The 24,752-nt window shown below is 45.1% G+C and overlaps 1 protein-coding gene across 2 annotated transcripts in view; it reads left to right on the top strand.

Annotated features, from left to right (window-relative positions):
* The first annotated feature begins 767 nt into the window (after nucleotides 1-767).
* The window catches only part of REL (REL proto-oncogene, NF-kB subunit), a 46,818-nt gene continuing 22,833 nt past the window's right edge, over nucleotides 768-24,752 (top strand). For both annotated transcript variants that reach the window (XM_049870345.1, XM_049870346.1), the window contains exons 1-3: nucleotides 768-1,115; nucleotides 15,800-15,942; nucleotides 18,180-18,328. In XM_049870345.1, coding sequence (XP_049726302.1) covers nucleotides 1,106-1,115; nucleotides 15,800-15,942; nucleotides 18,180-18,328 — 302 coding nt within the window. In that variant the 5' untranslated portion in view covers nucleotides 768-1,105. The remainder of the gene's footprint in view (nucleotides 1,116-15,799; nucleotides 15,943-18,179; nucleotides 18,329-24,752) is intronic.

Here is a 24,752-nt window from a genome sequence, read left to right as displayed (position 1 = left end):
AATGCGGGACACAAAGCTATACTGGATTCCTTCAACTCCGAATGGTTTTCCATCTCCCCTTCCTGCTGGGCCTCTCCGTTAAATCCCAGGATATGGGGTCCACCCAACGGCGACTCGTTTTTCGCTCAACTTCCACACGTAACGACGGGGCAACTGCTCCCCAGAGCACGAAATCGCGGCGCAGGACTCTGACTCGAAAGGTTTTCGTGGGTAAAACTCGTAAAGTCAACTCGGTGCCCTCGCAGCTTAAAGACAGAGGGGGAAGCCACACTGCGGGGGAGCCCCACGCAAACGAAGATCCCGCACGGAGAACAGAGGCGCCGGCCGCGGCCGCACCCCTCAGCGGCGCCTCAGGACGCGCCGCCTCACCGCCGGCCGGGGGCGGCCATTTGCATGTACGAAAGCGGGAAAAGGGGGAAGCACCGATCGAAAACCCCAGGCCCACCTCCCCCGAGCCGCCGGCCCGCCCCGAGCGCCCCGGCAGGCCGGCCTCCCGACGTCACCGCTCCCTCCCACCCGCCTGTGAACTTTAAACCACGCTCGGCAGAACAACCCGGAGGAGGGGGATTTCTCGGCGGCCCGCGGCCTCGGCGCGCGGCCGGCCCCTCCGCCTCCCGGCGTCCCCTGCGCTCCCCAGGATCCTGCGCTCCCGGCTCCCCCGGCCCGCAGCCCTTCGGGGGCGCATGCGCGGGGGCGGGCGCGCGCACGGGGCGCAGGGGCGTGCGGACGCGCGCGGGCCGCCGGAGGCCCCGCCCCCCGCCCCCGGAGGACGCGGTGGCGAGCGGCCTACGTCAGCGGCGGGAAATCCCCCTCCCGCCGGGCTGCCTGCCTCTCCGCGGGCGGGCGCTCGGCTCCCACCGCGCTCCGGCACCCTGGACGGGCGACGCCGGCTGACCGGAGCGCGAGAGCTAAGGAGGTGGGAAGGTGTGAGCCGCAGAGCCGAGGAGGGCGGGAAGGAGGAGGAGGGCCCGGGAGTGGCCAGGGAAACTGGGGTCCCGGCGGCAGAGGGCCGCGACCGGCTGACTGACTGACGCGCTCCCTGGCCGCGGCGCCGTCCGGCCCGGACGCTTGGAGCTGCCTGCGGGGCGGCGCGGTGAGCGGAACCATGGCCTCCGGTGAGTGTTCCCGGGGGGGAGCGAGGGCCGAGGTCCCCGCGGCAGGGTCGGGGGCAAAGGTCGCCCCGGGGCTGCTACCCGGGTTTCGGGGGCTCTCGGTCTGCCGGGCTTTGGCCGCGGCGCGTTCAGTCTTTAAAATCGCGTCAGCCGGCAAACCGTCCGCCCTTTGAAAAGTGACTTGCTTGAGGATTTGCGTGCGAAGTGACAAGCTCGCTCGGTAGTTGGGTCCCATTGTTGCAGCTGGAACCTTAGGAGTTGCCGGCGGCTTGGTGTTGGGATCGGGGCGGCGGTGGTCGGAAGGGAGACGGGGGTTCTCGGGGGGATTCGTGGTGAAATGGTGGCTCCTGCCTCAGAGCAGCAGCGGGGTGACCCCGTGTCGCCGGGAGCTGCCCCTCGGGTGACCCCACCCCCATGTCACCAGGTGACCCCACCCCATGGTGACCCCACCCCATGGTGACCCCACCCCATGGTGACCCCACCCCAGGTGACCCCTGTGTCGCAGGGAGCTGCCCCTCTGGTGACCCCACCCCATGGTGACCCCACCCCAGGTGACCCCTGTGTTGCAGGGAGCTGCCCCCCAGGTGACCTCACCTCCAGGTGACCCCACCCCCAGGTGATCCCCGTGTAGCCGGGAGCTGCCCCTCGGGTGACCCCACCCCGTGTCACCAGGTGACCCCCGTGTCGCCGGGAGCTGCCCTCCAGGTGACCTGACCCCCAGATGACCCCACCCCAGGTGACCCCCATGTCGCCGGGAGCTGCCCCTCAGGTGACCCCACCCCCAGGTGACCCCCGTGTCGCCGGGAGCTGCCACCCAGGTGACCCCACCCCAGGTGCCTCCACCCCAGGTGACCCCCGTGTCGCGGCGGAAAGGCGCCCCGAGAGCACATCCGAGGGCGAAGCCGGGTGCCCCCCTCCCGGTCGGCTTTCCCCTGGGGCAGGAGGGAAGGGGGTTCGGACCCCAAGCCCTTAAGCGACGGCTGGAGACAGACCAGCTCCTGCAGCTTCTGCAGGGCTCACCTCTCGGGAGTGGACGCCTGCCGGTAGCTTTGTGGGGCTGTGGGGTGGGCGAGGGCGTCTGCAGTGCAGGAACGGGGCCCGGGGGGCTGTGGGGTGGGCGAGGGCGTCTGCAGTGCAGGAACGGGGCCCGGGGGGCTGTGGGGTGGGCGAGGGCGTCTGCAGTATAGGAACGGGGTCCGGGGGGCTGTGGGGTGGGCGAGGGCGTCTGCAGTGCAGGAACGGGGTCCGGGGGGCTGTGGGGTGGGCGAGGGCGTCTGCCGTGCAGGAACGGGGTCCGGGGTGCTGTGGGGTGGGCGAGGGCGTCTGCCGTGCAGGAACGGGATCGGGGGGGCTGTGGGGTGGGCGAGGGCGTCTGCCGTGCAGGAACGGGGCCCGGGGGGCTGCGGGGTGGGCGAGGGCGTCTGCCGTGCAGGAACAGGGCCCGGGGGGCTGTGGGGTGGGCGAGGGCATCTGCCGTGCAGGAACGGGGTCCGGGGGGCTGCGGGGTGGGCGAGGGCGTCTGCCGTGCAGGAACTGGGTCCGGGGGGCTGTGGGGTGGGCGAGGGCATCTGCCGTGCAGGAACGGGGCCCAGGGGTCTGTGGGGTGGGCGAGGGCGTCTGCCGTGCAGCAACGGGATGGGGGGGTGCTGTGGGGTGGGCGAGGGCGTCTGCCGTGCAGGAACGGGGCCCGGGGGTCTGTGGGGTGGGCGAGGGCGTCTGCCGTGCAGCAACGGGATGGGGGGGGTGCTGTGGGGTGGGCGAGGGCGTCTGCCGTGCAGGAACGGGATGGGGGGGGTGCTGTGGGGTGGGCGAGGGCGTCTGCCGTGCAGGAACGGGATGGGGGGGTGCTGTGGGGTGGGCGAGGGCGTCTGCAGTGCAAGGCCAGGGGACTGGAGACCCGTTGGTTTACGCTTGACCCCGCCTCCCAACCCCCTGCTCCGTGACCCTAAGTCCAGGCTGATACTTAACAGAAGAGGAAGTAGAAAACTTAAAGGATCTTTTTAAAGGGTTGAGCAGAACAGTGCTGCAGCCACTACTCTAAGCTGAAAAGGAAATAGGGGTGTTTCATGTGACGTTTGATTTCAGTTTGTCTTTGTGGTTTTCTTGTGAGAACACAAATATGGTTTAAAACTCTCCACTTTCCCTTTACCCATTTCAGTGACCCCGAACTTTCAGTTAATGTTCTAAGTTCATAAACTCAAAGCACATTTAGATTAAAAGCACAAAGATGACTTTGAAATATTTGGTTAATTTATTGGTTATCAGAAAGATGTTTTATGGAAGTGGTGAAGAATGACAAGCATTACAAGGAAAAGGTCAGCCTGATGTCGATTTAATCAAACTTTACTAATTTACTGCATGAATATATTGTGATCTAACTCTTGCAAGAGAAAAAAATTAATTCTCTATAGAGTAGCATTCTAAGACCCACATGATTTTAAAATGTGATGGAATTTAAATTTGTTTAATGACATTATATCTTCTGCTGTTATGAGGACTAAGAATTCCCTAAACTGGAGGGAGGAAACTTTTAAAGTTTTGGAGGTTTGGAAGTTGAAAAGTGATTATCTTACTTTTTTTTTTTTTTTTAACATTTTCTCACGAGTTAGATTAAAATAGGACTATTTAAAATATGTTATTTTAAAATGTAATCCAGTTGTTTGAAAACTGCTGGGCAAGTATTTTTTTAAAGGAGTTTGAGAATATTTCCCTTAAACAGTTGTAAAAGCCTTACATAGAGAAAAAGATTCACAAAATAAATCATAAATTCCCAGCCATACTTTGAAAATGGTAATTTAACTGAAAGTGTAACCAAAAAAAAAAAAAAATTGTCTTAATTCATTGTCTGGTTTAGATTCTGTTTGTAGTAAAAAAAAAAAAAAAAAAAAGGTAGTATTAAAACCTCAAGAAGTATTTTTATTGACTACCTAACCTTTGGGACCATTTCTTCATTTCTCACCGGATGTCATATGTAAATAGATATGTGTAGTTGAATATGTGGTCTATATAACATAAAAGTAACATATCATAATTTCATAGGGACTTCACAGCTCTGGTTCTGTTAAGCAGTTTTTCATTGCCCTTTTTTTTTTTTAGACCTTAATTCCAGCCTAATTAGGATAGGCATTGTGAGGAAAAATGTCCCCAAATCTGTCTAAGGTATCCAGTTAGGCAGCCGTTACTCTTGTATGTATGATTCTGTTCTCTTGAATACAAGTAAAATCAGTTATTTTTGTGTTTGAATTCAAAACCTGCTGTTGTTCCAGTAAAAAAGAGCAAAGCATCCTTGTAAGATGCATAGCCGTGCTTACTAATAAACTAGTACTTTCTTTTGTAAAGCGTGTTGTAAATGTTAGATGATTCGTTTTTATTCACGTTTTTCTTTGGTATAATTCTGCTAAGTCACATAATAATAGGAAGTACATGAAAAAATTGTTTTCATAAACCACATTACTTACCAACTCTTTGTAGTGTAAATTTCGAGAGATCTATTTTTTCCTCTGTAGTGAGAGAAAAAAAATGGACGTAGATATGATGCAGCTTATCTTTAATGATAGAGCTGAAAGTTAGGAATGGGTAGCTAAAGCAAATGACTTTTATTCTTCTTTTTTAGTAAGACTGTATATTGTTTCAGAAATACAAACCACGTAAAGGCAGAGATCACAGTGGTGTAAAAGAATGAAGGTTGTATATGACAGACACAGTCAATCAAATGACTAGGGAGGAACCAGATGAATCACGGCTAGGAACGTCTGTGGTGTGCGTGATGACTCTGAGACACAACCTAAGGGACTCAGAATTTCTTTTTGTTCCAACATCCTCTCATCTGTGTTCTCTACAGATGATGTGTTTGTAGGCATATGACCTTAACACACCTTCCTACTTTGTTGAGTCGACATCTGAGCTGTGTATGGGTTTTATACTCATGCAGAAGTCAAGCTGTTTGGGATCAGGAGTAGGTTTGCCGGATGAGGCGCAGGATACCCAGCTAGACTGAAATTTCAGATAAGCAACAAGTAGTCTCTTAGTATACTGCAACATGTCCCAAATAGTCACTGTTTCGCTGAAATTCATATTTCTGGATATTCTGTACTTTTATTTTTAAAACAGTAAGGTCCTGCGATCTGTTTTTACTAGAATGCCTGAACAATCTGGGACAGATTTTGAATGTTTACCTACTTTGCATTCTGATAGTTAAAAAGTTTTCTGAGGATTTCATATTTTCCCCCCACAGTAGTGGGATCTCTACTGCCAAAATCTTTTACTGCATCTTTTGTTTGCCTTCGGTGCATCCATCGGTCAAATACTCACCTGAAAATTCCCAACTTGGGTTCTTCCTTAAGGCCTGATTCGGTTAGCCTGGTACAATTGCAATGAACTTGGACTTCAGCTGTGGTAGACCTAGATTGGTGTTTATTCCAGTTCTGCTATTCTGTGATGTATGGGTTCAGTGTCATCAGAAAAACACACAGAATGAGTATCTACTGCAAAGGCTTGTTGTGAGGAACAAATGAGGTGATGCATGCCCCATAAAATTCTTCTTGAGTGGAGCTGTTTTGGGACTTAGACTTCTAGGAAACGTGAGTCACTAGAGATACTTACCAACACCAAACCTGTTGCCGTCAAGTCCATTCCAACTTATAGTGACGCTATATAGGACAGAGTAGAACTGCTCCGTAGAGTTTCCAGGGAGTGGCAGGTGGATTCGAACTGCCGACCTTTTGGTTAGCAGCTGAGCTCTTGACCACTGTGCCACCAGGGCTCCTTAGAGACACTTAGCACTTAACATTAGGTACCCTTTGATTGTAGGAGTCCCACGTGGTGCAAACGGCTAACACGCTTGGCTGCTAACTAAAAGGAAGGTTGGAGGTTCGGGTCTACCCGGAGGCACCTCAGAAGAAAGACCTGGCAGTCTGCTTCTGAAAACTCAGCCATTGAAAATCCTGTGGGGCACGGCTCTGCTGTGACACACATAGGATCGCCATGAGTCAAAATCAACTCGATGGCAACTGGTTACTGGTTAAGATTCCAGAATTTTATGAGAACATAAAACCAATAATAGTAAACTAGACCAGATGATAGAAATGCATCTTTCAAGAATTTTTAAGCAAAGAATGCCCATTTACTTTTGAACAATTTGAAGTGGTTTTGTGTGTATTTAAACAGAGTAGATATTTGGAGGCAGTGTCTCTTCTCTTCCTAAAAATTTACTTAGTAGACAGTTCAACAATCTGTCCTTTTGCTAATTTGATTGACATCAGTCATTCTTTATTTGACTTCTTTTGCATCTCCTGTGGTAGTCTTTTTCTGTCTTACGGGAGTAGTGGGCTTGAATGTTCTTTGACTTTTTATTCAATGAATGCAGTTTTATCTTTGTAAGACATAGTGACTAAGTTTTGTTCACTAGGTTAGAAGGAAGTGGAAAAACTTACCTGTGTCTTAAGGTAAAGAGGATCATCAGCATGACTTAACTGGGTTCTGAGGTTTGAGGAAATAGGAACAGATCTTCTTTTCATTTTCTCCAAAGTGAGTAAAGGTGATATTTGGGAAAGTGTGTTGTTAGCTCCGTTTGCTCCTTTGGGTCTCAGTAGCTGTGTGAGGGATTTGCAGTTCGCTGTTCTCCACTGTGCGGTGGCACGTTGGTGTGTTGGTGTGGGTAAGAAACATGTCTCTGATGATAGTTAAAGTATTAATTTTGCAAACAATTTACCTTTTAAATAAATGAGAGCGATTGAAAGCTATCCCTGTACTAATGTCTTCTTCCCTTGCTTGTGTTTGGATAAGTTTTGCTGAACTGGGAGAGAAAGAGGAGTTAGAACCAGCTGGAATTGCTCGGCCTGTTTTATTCATGATACAGCCCATACTTGTACCTGAATTTTTGTGTACCTTCTCTAGGTATGTGATTGGTGTTGCCACTTCTTTGTTTTAGGTCGGTGTTTTCATAAGCAGGAGTGTGTGTTAGAAGTGCCTTCAGAGGCTTTTTCAGAAACATGTGTCTGGGCTTTGCCCTTGAAGATTTCCATTTCTGTTCAGCAGGCCTCGGGTGAGCGCAAGACGCGAGTGTTTTGAAGAAGCTACCTAGGTGGTTCTGATGGGCCCCACAGTGTGAGTCTGTCCTGGTACCTGGGTGGTTCTGATGGGCCCCACAGTGTGAGTCTGCCCTGGTACCTGGGTGGTTCTGATGGGCCCCACAGTGTGAGTCTGTCCTGGTACCTGGGTGGTTCTGATGGGCCCCACAGTGTGAGTCTGTCCTGGTACCTGGGTGGTTCTAATGGCCCCACAGTGTGAGTCTGTCCTGGTACCTGGGTGGTTCTGATGGGCCCCACAGTGTGAGTCTGTCCTGGTACCTGGGTGGTTCTGATGGGCCCCACAGTGTGAGTCTGTCCTGGTACCTGGGTGGTTCTGATGGGCCCCACAGTGTGAGTCTGTCCTGGTACCTGGGTGGTTCTGATGGGCCCCACAGTGTGAGTCTGTCCTGGTACCTGGTGGTTCTGATGGGCCCCACAGTGTGAGTCTGTCCTGGTACCTGGGTGGTTCTGATGGCCCCACAGTGTGAGTCTGCCCTGGTACCTGGGTGGTTCTGATGGGCCCCACAGTGTGAGTCTGCCCTGGTACCTGGGTGGTTCTGATGGCCCCACAGTGTGAGTCTGCCCTGGTATCTGGGTGGTTCTGATGGGCCCCACAGTGTGAGTCTGCCCTGGTACCTGGGTGGTTCTGATGGCCCCACAGTGTGAGTCTGTCCTGGTACCTGGGTGGTTCTGATGGCCCCACAGTGTGAGTCTGCCCTGGTATCTGGGTGGTTCTGATGGGCCCCACAGTGTGAGTCTGTCCTGGTACCTGGGTGGTTCTGATGGCCCCACAGTGTGAGTCTGCCCTGGTATCTGGGTGGTTCTGATGGGCCCCACAGTGTGAATCTGTCCTGGTACCTGGGTGGTTCTGATGGGCCCCACAGTGTGAGTCTGTCCTGGTACCTGGATGGTTCTGATGGCCCCACAGTGTGAGTCTGCCCTGGGCATCTCCTTGGGTCTAAGTGCCGTGGGCCTGCGCCGCGGTGCAGTATCTTCTTCAGCTAAGGTGGGTTTGTTTTAGGTTGCGGTTTTTTGTGAGCTATCAGTTATTGTGACTTTACCCTCAGCTGCTTTTATGCTTGTTTTTTTGAATTTGATCCTGGATCCCAACTGTCATATTAAGTAATGTTATTCACAACTTCTTTCTCTTATGACTTTTTGTAATTTTGTAGCATTGGCTCTATTATTAATTATATGCCCTTGAGCAAGTCATTTAACATTTTTGAACTTCAGTTTTATCATCTATAAGATGGAACAGTAATCCCTGTGGTTTTTTTTTTTTAAATGAAGATCAAAGCCGTTCAGAGGATCAAATGAGAAATGTATGGAAAAGTGCTTTAAAATGGTTTTATAATTGTAACTGCTGGGATTAGTATTTTTTCACTGTATTTTTAATGCTGATTTCTAATTCTAACAGTAAGTTTTTTAATTAATAATGTATCTATTTTTGACAGTTTATGATCCACTTTTAGCTATTTTTATTTCAGAATAATTTATCTTTTTAATCTTAAAAACTCAACTTATAGGCCACTATGTTTAAAAATAGTGCCCTTTTTTGCTTAAGAGTACAAAAAAAAAGCATAAATATATCTTGCAAACACGTTCGGTATATTTCAGATGTTATTCTGTAGTAACATTTTACTGTTCAGAATATAGGGGCCAATTTAAATTTTTTGCAATCTTGATTAAAGAAAAATACAGAAAATTGACTTGTTTAGACTGTTTTGAAGACATTTTAATGCTTTTCAAAACTAGGGATTTGAGACAATCTTAGTTAAAAGTACTCATTTTTTCTACAACTCCCTGATTTATATTTTGCCTTTTTCTGCTTCATGGATGACTAAATTTCAGAACTTTTTATCTTAAGGAAGAATGGTAGGCAGTTCAGTGCAGGGTCCTGAGGAAGGAAGTAACTGGTGCGTTACACTGATGTATGATGTAAACCTTACAGCTGGGAGGTTTTTTAAAACTTATAAATACAGATAAATCACAACAGGAATGGATATAAGAAAGTATAAAGGTGTAGCACTGTTGCAGCTCAGTGCCTACAGAGCGCTGTTTTTAAAAATTATAAATACAGTTAAAGAAATCACAGTATGAATGGGTATAAGAAAGTATGAAGGTGTAGCACTGTTGCAGCTCAGTGCCTACAGAGCGCTGTTTTTAAAAATCATAAATACAGTTAAAGAAATCACAGTATGAATGGGTATAAGAAAGTATGAAGGTGTAGCACTGTTGCAGCTCAGTGCCTACAGAGCGCTGTTTTTAAAAATCATAAATACAGTTAAAGAAATCACAGTATGAATGGGTATAAGAAAGTATGAAGGTGTAGCACTGTTGCAGCTCAGTGCCTACAGAGCGCTGTTTTTAAAAATCATAAATACAGTTAAAGAAATCACAGTATGAATGGGTATAAGAAAGTATGAAGGTGTAGCACGGTTGCAGCTCAGTGCCTACAGAGCGCTGTTTTTAAAAATCATAAATACAGTTAAAGAAATCACAGTATGAATGGGTATAAGAAAGTATGAAGGTGTAGCACTGTTGCAGCTCAGTGCCTACAGAGCGCTGTTTTTAAAAATCATAAATACAGTTAAAGAAATCACAGTATGAATGGGTATAAAAGTATGAAGGTGTAGCACTGTTGCAGCTCAGTGCCTACAGAGCGCTGTTTTTAAAAATCATAAATACAGTTAAAGAAATCACAGTATGAATGGGTATAAGAAAGTATGAAGGTGTAGCACTGTTGCAGCTCAGTGCCTACAGAGCGCTGTTTTTAAAAATCATAAATACAGTTAAAGAAATCACAGTATGAATGGGTATAAAAGTATGAAGGTGTAGCACTGTTGCAGCTCAGTGCCTACAGAGCGCTGTTTTTAAAAATCATAAATACAGTTAAAGAAATCACAGTATGAATGGGTATAAAAGTATGAAGGTGTAGCACTGTTGCAGCTCAGTGCCTACAGAGCGCTGTTTTTAAAAATCATAAATACAGTTAAAGAAATCACAGTATGAATGGGTATAAGAAAGTATGAAGGTGTAGCACGGTTGCAGCTCAGTGCCTACAGAGCGCTGTTTTTAAAAATCATAAATACAGTTAAAGAAATCACAGTATGAATGGGTATAAGAAAGTATGAAGGTGTAGCACGGTTGCAGCTCAGTGCCTACAGAGCGCTGTTTTTAAAAATCATAAATACAGTTAAAGAAATCACAGTATGAATGGGTATAAGAAAGTATGAAGGTGTAGCACTGTTGTAGCTCAGTGCCTACAGAGCGCTGTTTTTAAAAATCATAAATACAGTTAAAGAAATCACAGTATGAATGGGTATAAGAAAGTATGAAGGTGTAGCACGGTTGCAGCTCAGTGCCTACAGAGCGCTGTTTTTAAAAATCATAAATACAGTTAAAGAAATCACAGTATGAATGGGTATAAGAAAGTATGAAGGTGTAGCACTGTTGCAGCTCAGTGCCTACAGAGCGCTGTTTTTAAAAATCATAAATACAGTTAAAGAAATCACAGTATGAATGGGTATAAGAAAGTATGAAGGTGTAGCACGGTTGCAGCTCAGTGCCTACAGAGCGCTGTTTTTAAAAATCATAAATACAGTTAAAGAAATCACAGTATGAATGGGTATAAGAAAGTATGAAGGTGTAGCACGGTTGCAGCTCAGTGCCTACAGAGCGCTGTTTTTAAAAATCATAAATACAGTTAAAGAAATCACAGTATGAATGGGTATAAGAAAGTATGAAGGTGTAGCACTGTTGTAGCTCAGTGCCTACAGAGCGCTGTTTTTAAAAATCATAAATACAGTTAAAGAAATCACAGTATGAATGGGTATAAGAAAGTATGAAGGTGTAGCACGGTTGCAGCTCAGTGCCTACAGAGCGCTGTTTTTAAAAATCATAAATACAGTTAAAGAAATCACAGTATGAATGGGTATAAGAAAGTATGAAGGTGTAGCACGGTTGCAGCTCAGTGCCTACAGAGCGCTGTTTCTGTTTCCACAGTGGTGGAGTCAAGTAAGGAAAGTCTGACCAATCACTTGCATATTCCCTGTAATGTTTAAGTAACGTTCACAAACAAAAACATCTAACTTTAGAATTTCAGTCATTCACTCAACAGATATCAAGGCACTAATGAGTAAGACACAGTCCCCACCTTCAAGGAACCTGAAGAAATAAGACAGGTGTCTTCCCTAAACTGGAGTCACTTGGAACAGTTGTCATAAAGCACAATACTATGGGAGCTTTGAGGAGAGGGAGGTTACTTCTAGCCGGGGGAATCTGTTACTTGGTTCTGAGACTTTTTACCAATAAAGAGCTTCTGTAAAAGGAAGAATAGATTTCAGAAATTTTCGAGTGCTTGATAGTCTATGATAAGTAATATTTATTTCATTAAAAGTTTTTTAAAATCTTTTCAGCAATTGCTTTTTTGTTCTTTTATCTACAGACTTTTTTCGTAACTGCATTATCTGGTTTACAGAAGTGTATTAGCCACTGAGAGATTGGAGTGCTCACTGAGCCCAGCACTTTATTCACAGTGCCCCTTCCCCAAAAGTTAGCCATTTACCGATAGTGATGTCATTCAGTGTCAGTTTCTTATCCAGACACCCTTTAAGTAAGTAGTGGGCAGGGATTTATTTGGCCTTTAGTTCAACCACGTAAATATTGAAGATACAGTTTTAAAGATAGTGTTGATTTTATCAGCTATTTAGAGGAAATGTACTTCCCCTTAAATATTCCTACAAGGATATATGAAGATGTTAAATATTTTAGTATGAGATATACTCATCTGCATTTCTGTCTGTTTTTCAGTAAAATCGAAATAAGCCTTTTGAACCTGGTTGGGTTAAAATCTGTATTCCCTGGCCCTTTGTCCTTTTTCTTCTTTTTTCCCCATTGTGGTGAAAATACGCACAAGAAAACCTTTCCCACTTCAGTAGTTTCCTCATGTACAGTTTAGTGACACTGCCTGCAGCCTTCCTGCTGCACAGATTGTTCCCCGACCATGTTCCCCGACCATGAACATAAACTCAGCGCCCCCTAAGCAGAAGCCCTCCTTTCCCCACCCCTGGTAACCACTAACAACCTTTGCTTTTCATACATTTACTCGTTTTGTATAAATAAGATCATACAGTATTTCTCCTATGACTTGTCTCGCTCAGGAGCCCTGGTGGTGCAGTGATTAAGAGCTCAGCCGCTAACCAAAAGGTCAGCGGTTTGAACCCACTAGCTGCTCCTTGGAAACGCTATGGAGCCAGCTTTACTTTGTTCTGTAGGGTCACAATGAGTCGGAATCAACTCCATGGCAAGAGGGTTTTCATTTGGTTTTCCCTCGCTCAGCATGATATTTTCATCTGTGTTGTGACATGTGTCAGAACTGCATTTCTCTTTGTGGCTGAGCAGGATCACATTGCAGAACTGCATTTCTCTCTGTGGCCGAGCAGGATCACATTGCACATTTTGCTTACCCATTCATCTGTCGATGGACATTTCCGGGCCTTTGTGTTTTGAATGAACACAGAGGTGGTAAGTTCAAACACAAGGGGTCTGAGCCCAAGAGGATAAAACTAAACGTAAAGTAATAACTCATTACTCAGTGACCCAAAGTAGAAACCTTGGAGCCATCAGTAATCCTGATGTTGAGTCCCCAAGTACTGCCCTTTTTGTCTTCTAAATAGCCCCTTATCCCTGTTACTGCTATCATTTCAGACACACCCTCCCCTGTCCACATTGTTGTAATAGCCTCTCAGCTCTTCTCTTCAGTCTGTCCACTGCCACCAGAATTCCTACTCCGAAATGCCTGTCTAATCATGTGATTCCCCTGCTTAGAAACATGCACTGATTCATGGCACCCTTGGAATAAGATCCAGACCCCCTTGTGTGCTCTGGCTATCAGTTCTCTTTGTAAAGAGTGACGTTTGCTGCACTCCTGTGGGAACCTACACCGGTGATTCTGTAACAGACCCTTCTCTGCTGCCACACCTCGGGCACACAGTTCCCTTTCCCTAGAATGTCCTGGATTTCTCCCTTCCCTGCCCATCTCTCTCCCCACCCTTTTGCTTCATTCACTCTTTTTCCCTCTGACATAATGAGGCACTCCTGTTTTGCTCTTGTCATGACTTTATTCTGAATTTTGTTTATGTTTTCCTGTCTTCTGTAGTCTAAGAATTTGTTTTCTGTTCACTGGTCCATAAGGCCCTTGTTTAAGTCAATGTTTTCAAAAAAGCATTTGAAATAATGTTGTTGTTGTTGTTGTTAGGTGCCGTCGAGTCGGTTCCGACTCATAGCGACCCTACGCGCCACAGAACGAAACACTGCCAGGTCCTGAGCCATCCTTACAATCGTTGTTATGCTTGAGCTCATTGTTGCAGCCACTGTGTCAATCCACCTCGTTGAGGGTCTTCCTCTTTTCCGCTGACCCTGTACTCTGCTAAGCATGATGTCCTTCTCCAGGGACTGATCCCTCCTGACAACATGTCCAAAGTATGTAAGATGCAGTCTCGCCATCCTTGCTTCTAAGGAGCATTCTGGTTGTACATTTTCCAAGACAGATTTGTTCGTTCTTTTGGCAGTTCATGGTGTATTCAATATTCTTCACCAACACCACAATTCAAAGGCGTCAATTCTTCTTCGGTCTTCCTTATTCATTGTCCAGCTTTCACATGCATGTGATGCGATTGAAAATACCGTGGCTTGGGTCAGATGCACCTTGGTCTTCAAGGTCACATCTCTGCTCGTCAACACTTTCAAGAGGTCCTTTGCAGCAGATTTGCCCAATGCAATGCGTCTTTTGATTTCTTGACTGCTGCTTCCATGGGTGTTGACTGTGGATCCAAGTAAAATGAAATCCTTGACAACTTCAAGTCTTTTCTCCATTTATCATGATGTTGCTCATTGGTCCAGTTGTGAGGATTTTTGTTTTCTTTTTGAAATAATAGGCCCATTGTGTTACCCCTTCTGAAGGTGGCTTGCCTTCACAGAGGACAAGAGTGACATGTCCAGGGTCTCACTACTTAGAAGCAGCTGAGTGGGGTTCACAGGGTCTCTTCCCTGCACTGCACAGAGAAGCCCCATTGTGTCACCCCTTCTGAAGGTGGCTTGCCTTCACAGAGGACAAGCCTTCCATCAATGAAATGGATATCAGATTGTGGGAATTTAGAAATGATTAAACTGAGGGAGTTTTTTATTTGTTTACATTAACTACCTTACTTGTAAGTACACTTGAGTGTTTTTATTAAACTTCCGTTTCCTAGATTTGGATAATAAAAGAGAGCAAAGGTGCTTATGTTTTAAACCACTTAATTGAAGTATAGTTAAGGTACAATCAACTGCCTGTGTTTAAATTACATAACTTGGTAAGTTTTGACATTTGTATTCAACCTTGCGATCACCACCCCAGTCAAGATAATGAACATGTCCATTGTCCACAAGTTACCTGCCCACCTCACACCCCTGCAGCCAATGATGTCCTTGCTTTCATTACTGATTAGTGTACGGAACCTGAGTTTTGTGTCAGTGGAATTGTACGGTATATGCCCTTTTTGATCCGACTTCTTCACTCAGCGTAATTATTTTGAGATTCGTCCGTGTTGTTGTATGTACAGTAGTTCTTCATAAAGGTGGATATTTTGAATTAAATTTGTTATAGAAAGTAAGTTATTTTCGTTTTCCTCCGTTGTGTCTTCTGCTTTAAAAAAAAAGATTTAGACGTGACTGAAAATCCTCTTGAACCTAAAGTCCCTTTTGGGGCTTGTTTTGATAGATTATGTATCATTGTTGTTATTGTGTGCCATCAAGCCAATCCCGACTCATAGTAACCCTATAGGACAGAGTAAAACTGCCCCATAGGGTTCCCAAGAAGTGGCTGGTGGATTCCAACTGCCAGCCTTTTGGTTAGCAGCCTGAGCTCTTAACCACTTTGCCATCAGGGCTCCAGACTATGTATAAAAAACCAAACCCATTGCTGTGGAGGTAATTCCGACTCATAACGACCCTATAGGGCAGAGTGGAACTGCCCCATAGAGTTTCCAAGGAGCACCTGGTGGATTCGAACTGCCAACCTCTTGGTTAGCAGCCGTAGCACTTAACCAGTACGCCACCTTGAAAATTCCAATGCAAATAACTTATACATGTTTAAATACATTTTCATGTTCAGGGAGCAGTCTTTTACTCCACTGTTAGAGTCTAATGTAAAACCAACCAGTTAAATTACATTTGAGTCACTTTTGGAGTACAATATTGTGCTTCTGAATACTATCTTCCTAGCCCCTCTGGGAAATCTTGGGGGAAACCCCTGTGCTTGGTTTCACGTGGGAAGTGGCTGTCTCTGAAGTGTTCGCCTCAGAGCTTCACACTGGCGGCATCAGCTGCGGACACCGAGTGATCAAGTCCTCACCAAGTCAGTGTGGTTTGAGCGGCTTGTGCCAACACTCCCCAGGAGCTCACTTTAACGGCAAAAGCAGTTTCTCCCACCCAATTGTGGATAATTACGCTTCAGCCTTGTTATTTCGTGTTGGAAGGGAAAATCTGCTGTTTTGGAAAAAACCAAAATGGTTAAAATCCATTATTATTGCTATCCTAATCTCACCCCCCCCCCCCCCGCCTTTTTTTAATTTTCAGGTGGGTATAACCCGTATATAGAGATAATCGAACAACCCAGGCAGAGGGGCATGCGATTCAGGTACAAATGTGAAGGACGGTCAGCAGGCAGCATTCCCGGGGAGCACAGCACAGACAGCAACCGGACGTACCCGTCCATCCAGGTAATTGACCCTTCCTGTGTGCACCCCACTTTCAGTGCCTCGTGTTTTAGCCCCTGCGGTTACGTTAGAGGCCCGGTTTCTTCAGGTCGTCACCACGGTCTCTTCTCTTTTCTCCTGTTTTTAATTGCTGTGTGCTAGATAGCTAGATGTCTAAGGGCATTTCTTATTTCACCCCTGTAGGTAAATCAGGGTCCGCAGGTGGTGCAGGCAGTTAACGTGCTCGGCTGCTAACCAAAGGGTTGGCAGTTTGAGTCCACCCAAAGGTCCCTTGGAAGAAGGCTTGGTGACCTACTGAAAAATCAGCCATTGAAAATGCTGTGGGCACAGTTCTGCTGTGGCACACACGGGGTTGCCGTCAGTCGCAGTCGACTCCGTAGCGGTTGGTTGATTGGTACGTAAGTCGACAAGTGTTGTACATGGTTGTGTGCTAAGTCTAAGCAGAGTGAGTCATAGTGCATAGTGTACGCTGGCAGCTTTAGGATCATGACCCCTTTCCTCTCCTTCCAGAGCGAAGTTGTTGTGTCGGTTAAAGACATGGATTCAGGAATCCAGAGTTACTTTCTTGACTGCGATCACTTGACAGCCTAGATGGAGGCTGTGGCAAAGAAGATCCTCTTTCTCCTCTCTCTGTACCTTTACTGTCGCCCTCTGGGTCTCTGGGTCTTACACTGACAGGTTTGAAATGCTATCACTTTTCAAATTGTTTGTGTAAATTTGGTAACATCTGCTATATTTATAGTTGTAAATATACTGTATTTATATTTTATATTTATGTATTATATTTTATTTGACTTTAAATAAAAATTTTAACCTTTAAATGCCAACTAAAAACCTTACTGGTAGAGTATATTCTGAAAAATGTTATTCAATCTTTCATCAACAGATTTTGGGTTAGTTTTATAACCGGATTATTTACAAGCCTCCTCATTTTATTGAACTTAAAGGGAATTGCCAAAGTTACAGAGTAAGCCCACGGCAAGCTGTGTGTTGAATTCCTGATTTTTATTACACTTTCAGCAGCTATACGATTTGGATTATCTAAGTTATTTAAGTGTTTAAATGGGAGAAATGCTAAGGAAAGGTAAATAAGGAAATATTCTTCCAATCCTTTTAAGAGTTATTTTAGCTCTTCTCCATGGTTCAGCTTATTGTATGTGTTCTCTAAGATGTTCCTAAGATCAGCTTTTTGTTCACCGTTCTGGCTGGTCCTGCACACATCGTGACCTGAGCTCTGCATCAGCCTGGCTCTCAGTCTGCAGCGGTCACCTTCTCTTTCCTTCAGAAAGGCAGTACTTCCTGGTTATTGTTCAAATTATGGTTAAATTAAAAACTGTGGGTTTTAATGCCGTCTACCCATTCTTACTTAACTACCTTTCTCCCTTACAGTGTGCTGGTTTTTATATTTCCTGCTTTGTTCTTGCAAACTTGCTGGCTTCCAAACTGAACTTTTGTTCCTCCCATGCTCAGAGTACCCCCTTCTTCCACGCTAAACCCTCCTCTTCACTCTCAGTTCTAGATGTGCACTCTGTAAAACTGTATCTTGTTAAACTCAGTGGGACTTACTCCCTGGTGTTCTCTGGACACTTGCAATATGCTTATTGATTAGCAAATACTTTTGTGAAATAAAATGTTACACGTTAAGTAAAATGATCATTTTGGTGTGGTATCATTTCTACTATGGCTTAAATATGTACTTTCGAGGGATGTTTTTGGTGTCTCAGAGCAGGGCATTTGGTGACTTTACATCTAAGTGTTTTCTCATGTTCTGTGATCAAATTTGGCATAATTTTACCTGGTCTAAAAGAAAAATAAGGAGTCAGATGATTTGACCAGTTGGAAGTTAGGACAGAAAATACAGGCGAAGAAACTGAGAAGTAAACTCTTCCAACTAGTATTCTCTGAGTTTCCTCCACCGCAGTTGATAGTCAACTGGAGTTTCTTTATCCATTGCTAACAACATTGTATAGAATGTGTACGTGTATATACGTATATGTGCATATGTACAGACAGTGAAACCTGTGTGGCTAAAACTTGACGGAACTGCCTGGTTTGCCAGGTCTCACAAGTTTCCCGCGTTTGACAGGGTTCAGTTCTTTACCTCTTTTCTGTCACTCATTTTAGTGGAAAATATTTGAGTTTTCCTTCTCTGACAGGTTTCTGCCTCACGCAGGTTCCAGCTTTCCCGGGTTTTACTGTATATATTTATGGTTCATGTATTTGATTTTTCCCTTTTTCAGATTATGAACTACTATGGAAAAGGAAAAGTGAGAATTACGTTAGTAACGAAGAATGACCCCTATAAACCTCACCCTCATGATCTAGTTGGAAAAGACTGCAGAGATGGCTACTATGAAGCAGAGTTCGGACAGGAGCGCAGGCCTCTGTTGTGAGTACACAGTCACAGAGTCCTCAGGGACAGAGACAGGACGCTTTGACCGTCTGTTACCTTTTGCAGGATAGATCAATTTCTTGTCCTATTTCTGTTTGCTGGTACATTGTAACTGTCTCACCATTTGCATTAGAACTGCCCGTTAATTATCCACCAGCAGGCAGGTTTACAGAGCCAGCAGGAGCCCTTCATTATTGTTACTAAAAGTAAAAAAAAAATCATAGCGACTCCCATTAAAACTTGAAAAAAAAATGGGATGGAATAGAACTGCCCCATAGAGTTTCTAAGGAGCGGCTGGTGGACTTGAACTGCTGATTTTTTGGTTCGCAGCTGAGCACTTAACCACTGTGCCACCAGGGCTCCATTTTATGCTGTGATTTTTTCTCTTAGTCTGAATAATTTATGAAAGGTTTTCTAAATTTTTGTCCTGTCTTTTCATTTATAGTTATCTTAAAATTTACTAGATGTGAGGAAAATCAACTGGGAAACTATGATTTATTGAGGGGCAGGAAATAAAATTAATACAAGTCAGTAGTTCCATGGTTCAAAAAACGTAGCACTTGGTGTTGGTGAGGCTGCCAGAAGATGAGCCCGTTCACTGCGTTGGGCAGAGTGTAAAGTAATGAAGTCTTTCCGGTGAGCACTTTAACAACTGTATAGCAAAAGCCTGAAAAATATGAATGCCTCTTGAGCTAGCAATTCCACTTCTAGGAATTTATCCTTAGGAGATAAATAATTAAGCATGTTGAGACATTTAGCTGTGCTAATGTTCATTGCAGCTCTTTTTTGTGAAGGCAAAAAGTTAGAAACAGTCCAAATAATAAAGGAGGTTTAGTTAAACAATCTGGCACACCTATGCAATGTACTCCTATGTAGCCTTAAAAACAGCAGTGCGGCTATGTGTCTCCTAGTATGGAAAGATAGTTAACTGTATGTGAGGTGAATAAAGTAGGTTTTAAAACAGAACGTGTGGAGAATTATTTTGGCTTAAAATATATAACTGTACATGGTAGCTATACACTTAGATATTAATACCAGTTGTCTCTGGCTAGGAAGGATTATGAGGTTTTTTTTATGTTTTTCTTTTAACTTGTATTTATTTTATAATTAGTTTTTGTAATGAACATGTATAGCTTTTGGGTAAACAATGAAACAAATGACATGAAAAGAAAAATAAACAAACTATCTAGTGTTTTAGTTATCTAGTGCTGCTATGACAGGAATCTGATGAGTAGATGACTTTAATAAGCAGAAATTTACTGCCTCACAATTTAGGAGGCTGGAAGTCTGAATTTAGGGTGTGGGCTCTAGGGGAAGGCTCACTCTCTCTGCCTGCCCTGGTGGAAGGTCCTTGCGTCTTTTCAGCTTCTATTCCTGGGTGCCTTGGTGATCTTCATGTGGCGTGGTGTCTCTCTTCTCCCATTTGTGCTCGCTGGCTCTTCTTAGGCCTCAAAAGAGATTGACTCAAGATACCCTACACTAATGCTGCCTTATAAACATAACAAAGAAAACTCATTCCCAAATGGGATTGTAACCACAGGCATGGGGTTAGGGTTTACGACACATATTTTTGAGGGACAGGATTCAATCCATAACATCTAGCAATACCCATGTGGCCAAAAACACGCATTTTTGTCCTGCCTGTATTATTTGATCTCCCAACTGCATTTTACTTTGTTGGCCACGTCTTTCTTGAAACATTCTCATTCCTTGATATCCGTGAGACTGAACTCCCCAGTTTTACTTCTGCTTTCCTCAGTTATTTTCCCGATAATCCCTATAGCTGTCTTCCCTGTCACACGTTATATTTAGCTGTCATGCCTGTTGAGTGTCCTTTAAGTTAGGACAGTTCCCTAGCTTTTTGGGGTCTTTCATGACATCACCATATCTGAAGCATCCAGGTTAGTTGTCTTGAAGACTGTCTGTCAATGTGGATTACTCTGAATGGTTGCTCATAATAATATTCACATTAAACATTAAGAAATCTGCAGAGATAATGCTGTATCCGTCTCAAAATACTTCATCAAGAGATGTGTAATATCAGTATTTTCTATTCTTGGTGATAGTAAGTTTGATCACTTAGCAAGGTTTCTCCAATGTCAAAGTACCTTTTTCCATTGGAACACCTTGAGACTGTGTGAATATCCTATTCCCAATTACTTTTTGGCATCCATTAGTAACTCCTACCTGAATCTGTTGTTAAATGGTGATTATAAAATGATGATTTAAAGAAAATTCTATCATTCCTTCTGTATTTGTTAGTCAGCATTCTCTTGTACCACTGTGGACTCCTGGATTCTTTTCTTAATCATTATTCAATATATTATAGTCCATTATGGCAATATTCTTTAGATTTTTCACATTGGAAATTTGACCAATGCAAGCCCCTTCACACCGTCTCCCATGCGCTTCTGACAAGACCCCGTCATTTCTCTGAGCGCTTCCTCTCTTTCTGAGGCAGCAGGGTGTTCCAGACTCACTCACACTGTTCTTGCTCTAGCCCCAGTTCCTTTCAGTTGGGAATGGTATTTAGTCTAATTGCTTTCTTTTATTTTTTTGGTTTTAAAGAACAGAAATTTATTTTCTCACAGTTCAGGAGGCTGGAAGTCCGAATTCAAGCCACCAGCTCTAGGGGAAGGCTCTCTCTGCTCTGGGGAAAAATTCTCGTCTCGACTTCACCAGCGTTCTTCTTGGCATTCCCTGGAGTCCACCATGTGGCCTCTGTCTTTCCCCATCTGTGCTTACCTGTCTCTGTGCCTAATCTGTTCTTTTTATATCTTGAATGTGGTTAAATTTAAGACATGCCCTATACCGGTACAGCCTCATTAACGTAGCAAGGATTCCAACACATATTTGGGGGACACAGTTCAATGTGTAATGCACCACCTGGGTTCTGATACCCCAGACCAAGCTGCTTCTCCATGTGGACCTTGCTCTGCCCGACTAAGTGTTAGTACCGAATTGTTCAGGAGGGGAAGGTTATGCTACAGCATTTGGTGCCAATCATCATCACCTTCTTGACATGTCCTCTTCCGTGTCTCAGAAGCACCTCGAGCAGAATACGCCCCAAGCTGTAATCTTACCTCTGCAGGCCTCTTTCCCCTGAAATTTGGTCTTTTTTCAGTGCTTCGTTTCTTCGCGGTTGCTACAAAGGCCTCAAACTTGAGTGTTGTCCTTGACATCCTTTACACAAGCGTAAAATACTGAATCCACTCACAAGGACATCTTAAATAACTCTCGAATCTCTTCACTTCTCTCTGTGAACTGCACACTGCCCCACTGCCACCGCAGTCTAAATCGGGGCTGCTGGGTTGGGATAGCCTCCCTTCTGGTATGCTTCCATCTCGTTGGCACCCTCCTCCCCGGTCTGTCCACTTTAGCCAGAGTGATTATTTCAGACACAAACTGTCACCTCCCACCCCTACTTAAAACATTTTGATGGCTTTATGTGGCTCTTAATGAGGACAGCGTCTGGCCATGGCCTGCAAGGACTTCTAGTGTGATATGTCTACACTGCAGGCACACAGGCCTCTTCTAGTGTGATATGTCTACACTGCGGGCACGCAGGCCTCTTCTAGTGTGATATGTCTACACTGCAGGCACGCAGGCCTCTTTTAGTATGATATGTCTACACTGCAGGCATACAGGCCTTCTAGTGTGATATGTCTACACTGCAGGCCTATGGCCTTCTAGTGTGATATGTCTACACTGCAGGTACACAGGCTTCTTCTAGTGTGATATGTCTATACTGCAGGTACACAGGCTTCTTCTAGTGTGATATGTCTACACTGCCGGTACACAGGCTTCTTCTAGTGTGATATGTCTACACTGCAGGTACACAGGCTTCTTCTAGTGTGATATGTCTACACTGCAGGTACACAGGCTTCTTCTAGTGTGATATGTCTACACTGCAGGCACACAGGCCTTCTCGTGTGATATGTCTACACTGCAGGTCCATGGCCTTCTAGTGTGATATGTCTACACTGTGGGTACACATTGCTTCTAGTGTGATATGTCTATACTGCAGTCCATGGCCTTCTCATGTGATATGTCTACACTGTAGTCCACGGCCTTCTCATGTGATATGTCTACACTGCAGGTCCATGGCCTTCTCGTGTGATATGTCTACACTGCAGGTCCATGGCCTTCTCATGTGATGTGTCTACACTGTGGGTACACAGGCTTCTAGTGTGATATGTCTACACTGCAGGCACACAGGCCTTCTAGTGTGATATGTCTACCGTGCAGGCACACAGGCCTCTTCTAGTGTGATATGTCTACACTGCGGGCACACAGGCCTCTTCTAGTGTGATATGTCTGCAGTGCAAGCACACAGGCCTCTTCTAGTGTGATATGTCTACACTGCGGGCACACAGGCCTCTTCTAGTGTGATATGTCTACACTGCGGGCACACAGGCCTCTTCTAGTGTGATATGTCTATACTGCGGGCACACAGGCCTCTTCTAGTGTGATATGTCTACACTGCAGGCACACAGGCCTCTTCTAGTGTGATATGTCTACAGTGCAGGTACACAGGCCTCTTCTAGTGTGATAGGTCTGCAGTGCAGGTACACAGGCCTCTTCTAGTGTGGTATGTCTACACTGCAGGCACACAGGCCTTCTAGTGTGATATGTCTACACTGCAGGCACACGGGCCCTCCTTTGGTTTCCTTTAAGCACAGAGCTCTTCTCTATGACCTTTGGGTGTTCTCCTCTTTCTGCCTGGAGGTCTCTTCTCTCTCCTCTTTACCTAGTTTACTTCTGTTCATATTATCGTCTGCCAGGCGGTCTCTTCTCTCTCCTCTTCACTAGTTCACTTGTGTTCACATTATCACTTCCTGCAGGAAGCCCTTCTGCCCTCCCTGAATTGATCAGCTCTCTCATTTTAGGCCCCCGTGACATCACGTATCTCCCCTTCAGGACACTTGTCATGATTGCAGTTTAGCGTTTTTGTGTGTGTGATCATTTAATGTCTGTATCTTTCACTAGGCTAGAGGTCAGCAGCCCTTTTCTGTAAAGGCCACATGGTAAATATTTTCAGCCACACAGCCTGTGTCACAGCTACTCAGCTCCGCTGTTGTAGCATAGGGCAGCCATAGACAGCACATGGATGGGAGCGAGCGTGGTAGAGCTCCAGTAAACCTTTATCTGCAGAAACAAGTAGGGGGCTGGAGTTGGTCCACAGGCCTTGGTTTGCAAGCCCTGTGGTAGATCGTAAACTCCATGAGGGGACGGGTTGTAAATCCTCGGTGCTTTCTGGAGTTTTTGGTACATTGTAGAAGCCTGAAAACTTGTTGAAGGAGTATGAATGAACGACCAATGACTGCATATTTGACTCTTTGGGTGCCTCAGACGCTTGAATGCTTTTTTGAACTTTCCCCGTTTGAAAGCAATTTTTTTGAACAGGTCACTGAATCTTTGCAAACCTTGATTTCCTCGTGTCGGAATTTCAGAAATCCCCACTACTGCTAATGTTTTGTGAATAGCAGTTAAATATGGTTATTCAGATAAAACACAATGAAGTAGTATATAAATATATAAAACGAAGAAGTCTTTAAAACCTTTTTGTCAGAGAAAAAGAGAGAGCCATGCCAAGAATCTTAAAGAATAGTAATACTTTTGAAGAAGAGGATTATAGTTTTAGGATTTCAAATAAGGGCTAGAAATTCAAGATTTATTTTTTAATTTTGGAGGCAGAGGAAGGAAACGTCAAAGACATTGTAGGAGCTGGCAAGATCGCGGGTGCGATGAGTGAAGAGTGTAAACCTTAGACTCAGCGTGAGCAGGAAGAGGGCCTGGAGGCAGCCTCCTGTGGCCAGTGGCCCGTGAAGTTGAACAGGCAGTCATGTTATTATAACTGAGTTTTGCTTCCTTGTTCACACCCACCCAACTTAAGTGATGTCATGGTTTTTCCATGTGGGAACAAGCATGACTGCTGGTTGGTGGGGGAGTCCCCACCACCATCTGTACTACACATATGCAGATTAGTCATATTTGTAGCTATTGAGAAGTTTTCCACAAATGACATTTTGAAGCTTTTGTTAAATATTATTGTTAGTATTAAACCTCTTACTGATTTTCTAAAAACACATTTCAATTCTTTCTTATAATGGATGATTATAACTTCACGCAATACAGCGCAAACCATATTATATTCCACTGCTACTAGCAGTGAAATCAGGGCTCAAAAAACAAGTGTCTGGGGGCCAGGCAGGTGGTATAAGTGAGCAGGGGGCTCAGGTGTGAGCGGGCTCGCAGGCCTTGCCCTGGGTAATGGGGCAGTGGTGCTCAGCCCCAGCCGTTGTTTCTGTACCAGCCTAGCATTGCCAGGCCTTTAAAAGGTTCAAGCGATGCGTACAAACATCAAGAGAAGTCAGTTTGTATGTAATTACCTGATTTTTAAATGTTGGCAACCTGTACA

Source organism: Elephas maximus, chromosome 26, assembly GCF_024166365.1.
Source record: "Elephas maximus indicus isolate mEleMax1 chromosome 26, mEleMax1 primary haplotype, whole genome shotgun sequence".
Lineage (NCBI taxonomy): Eukaryota > Metazoa > Chordata > Mammalia > Proboscidea > Elephantidae > Elephas > Elephas maximus.
Note: the sequence above shows the minus strand (reverse complement) of the source record. Positions and strands in the feature narration are given on the sequence as shown.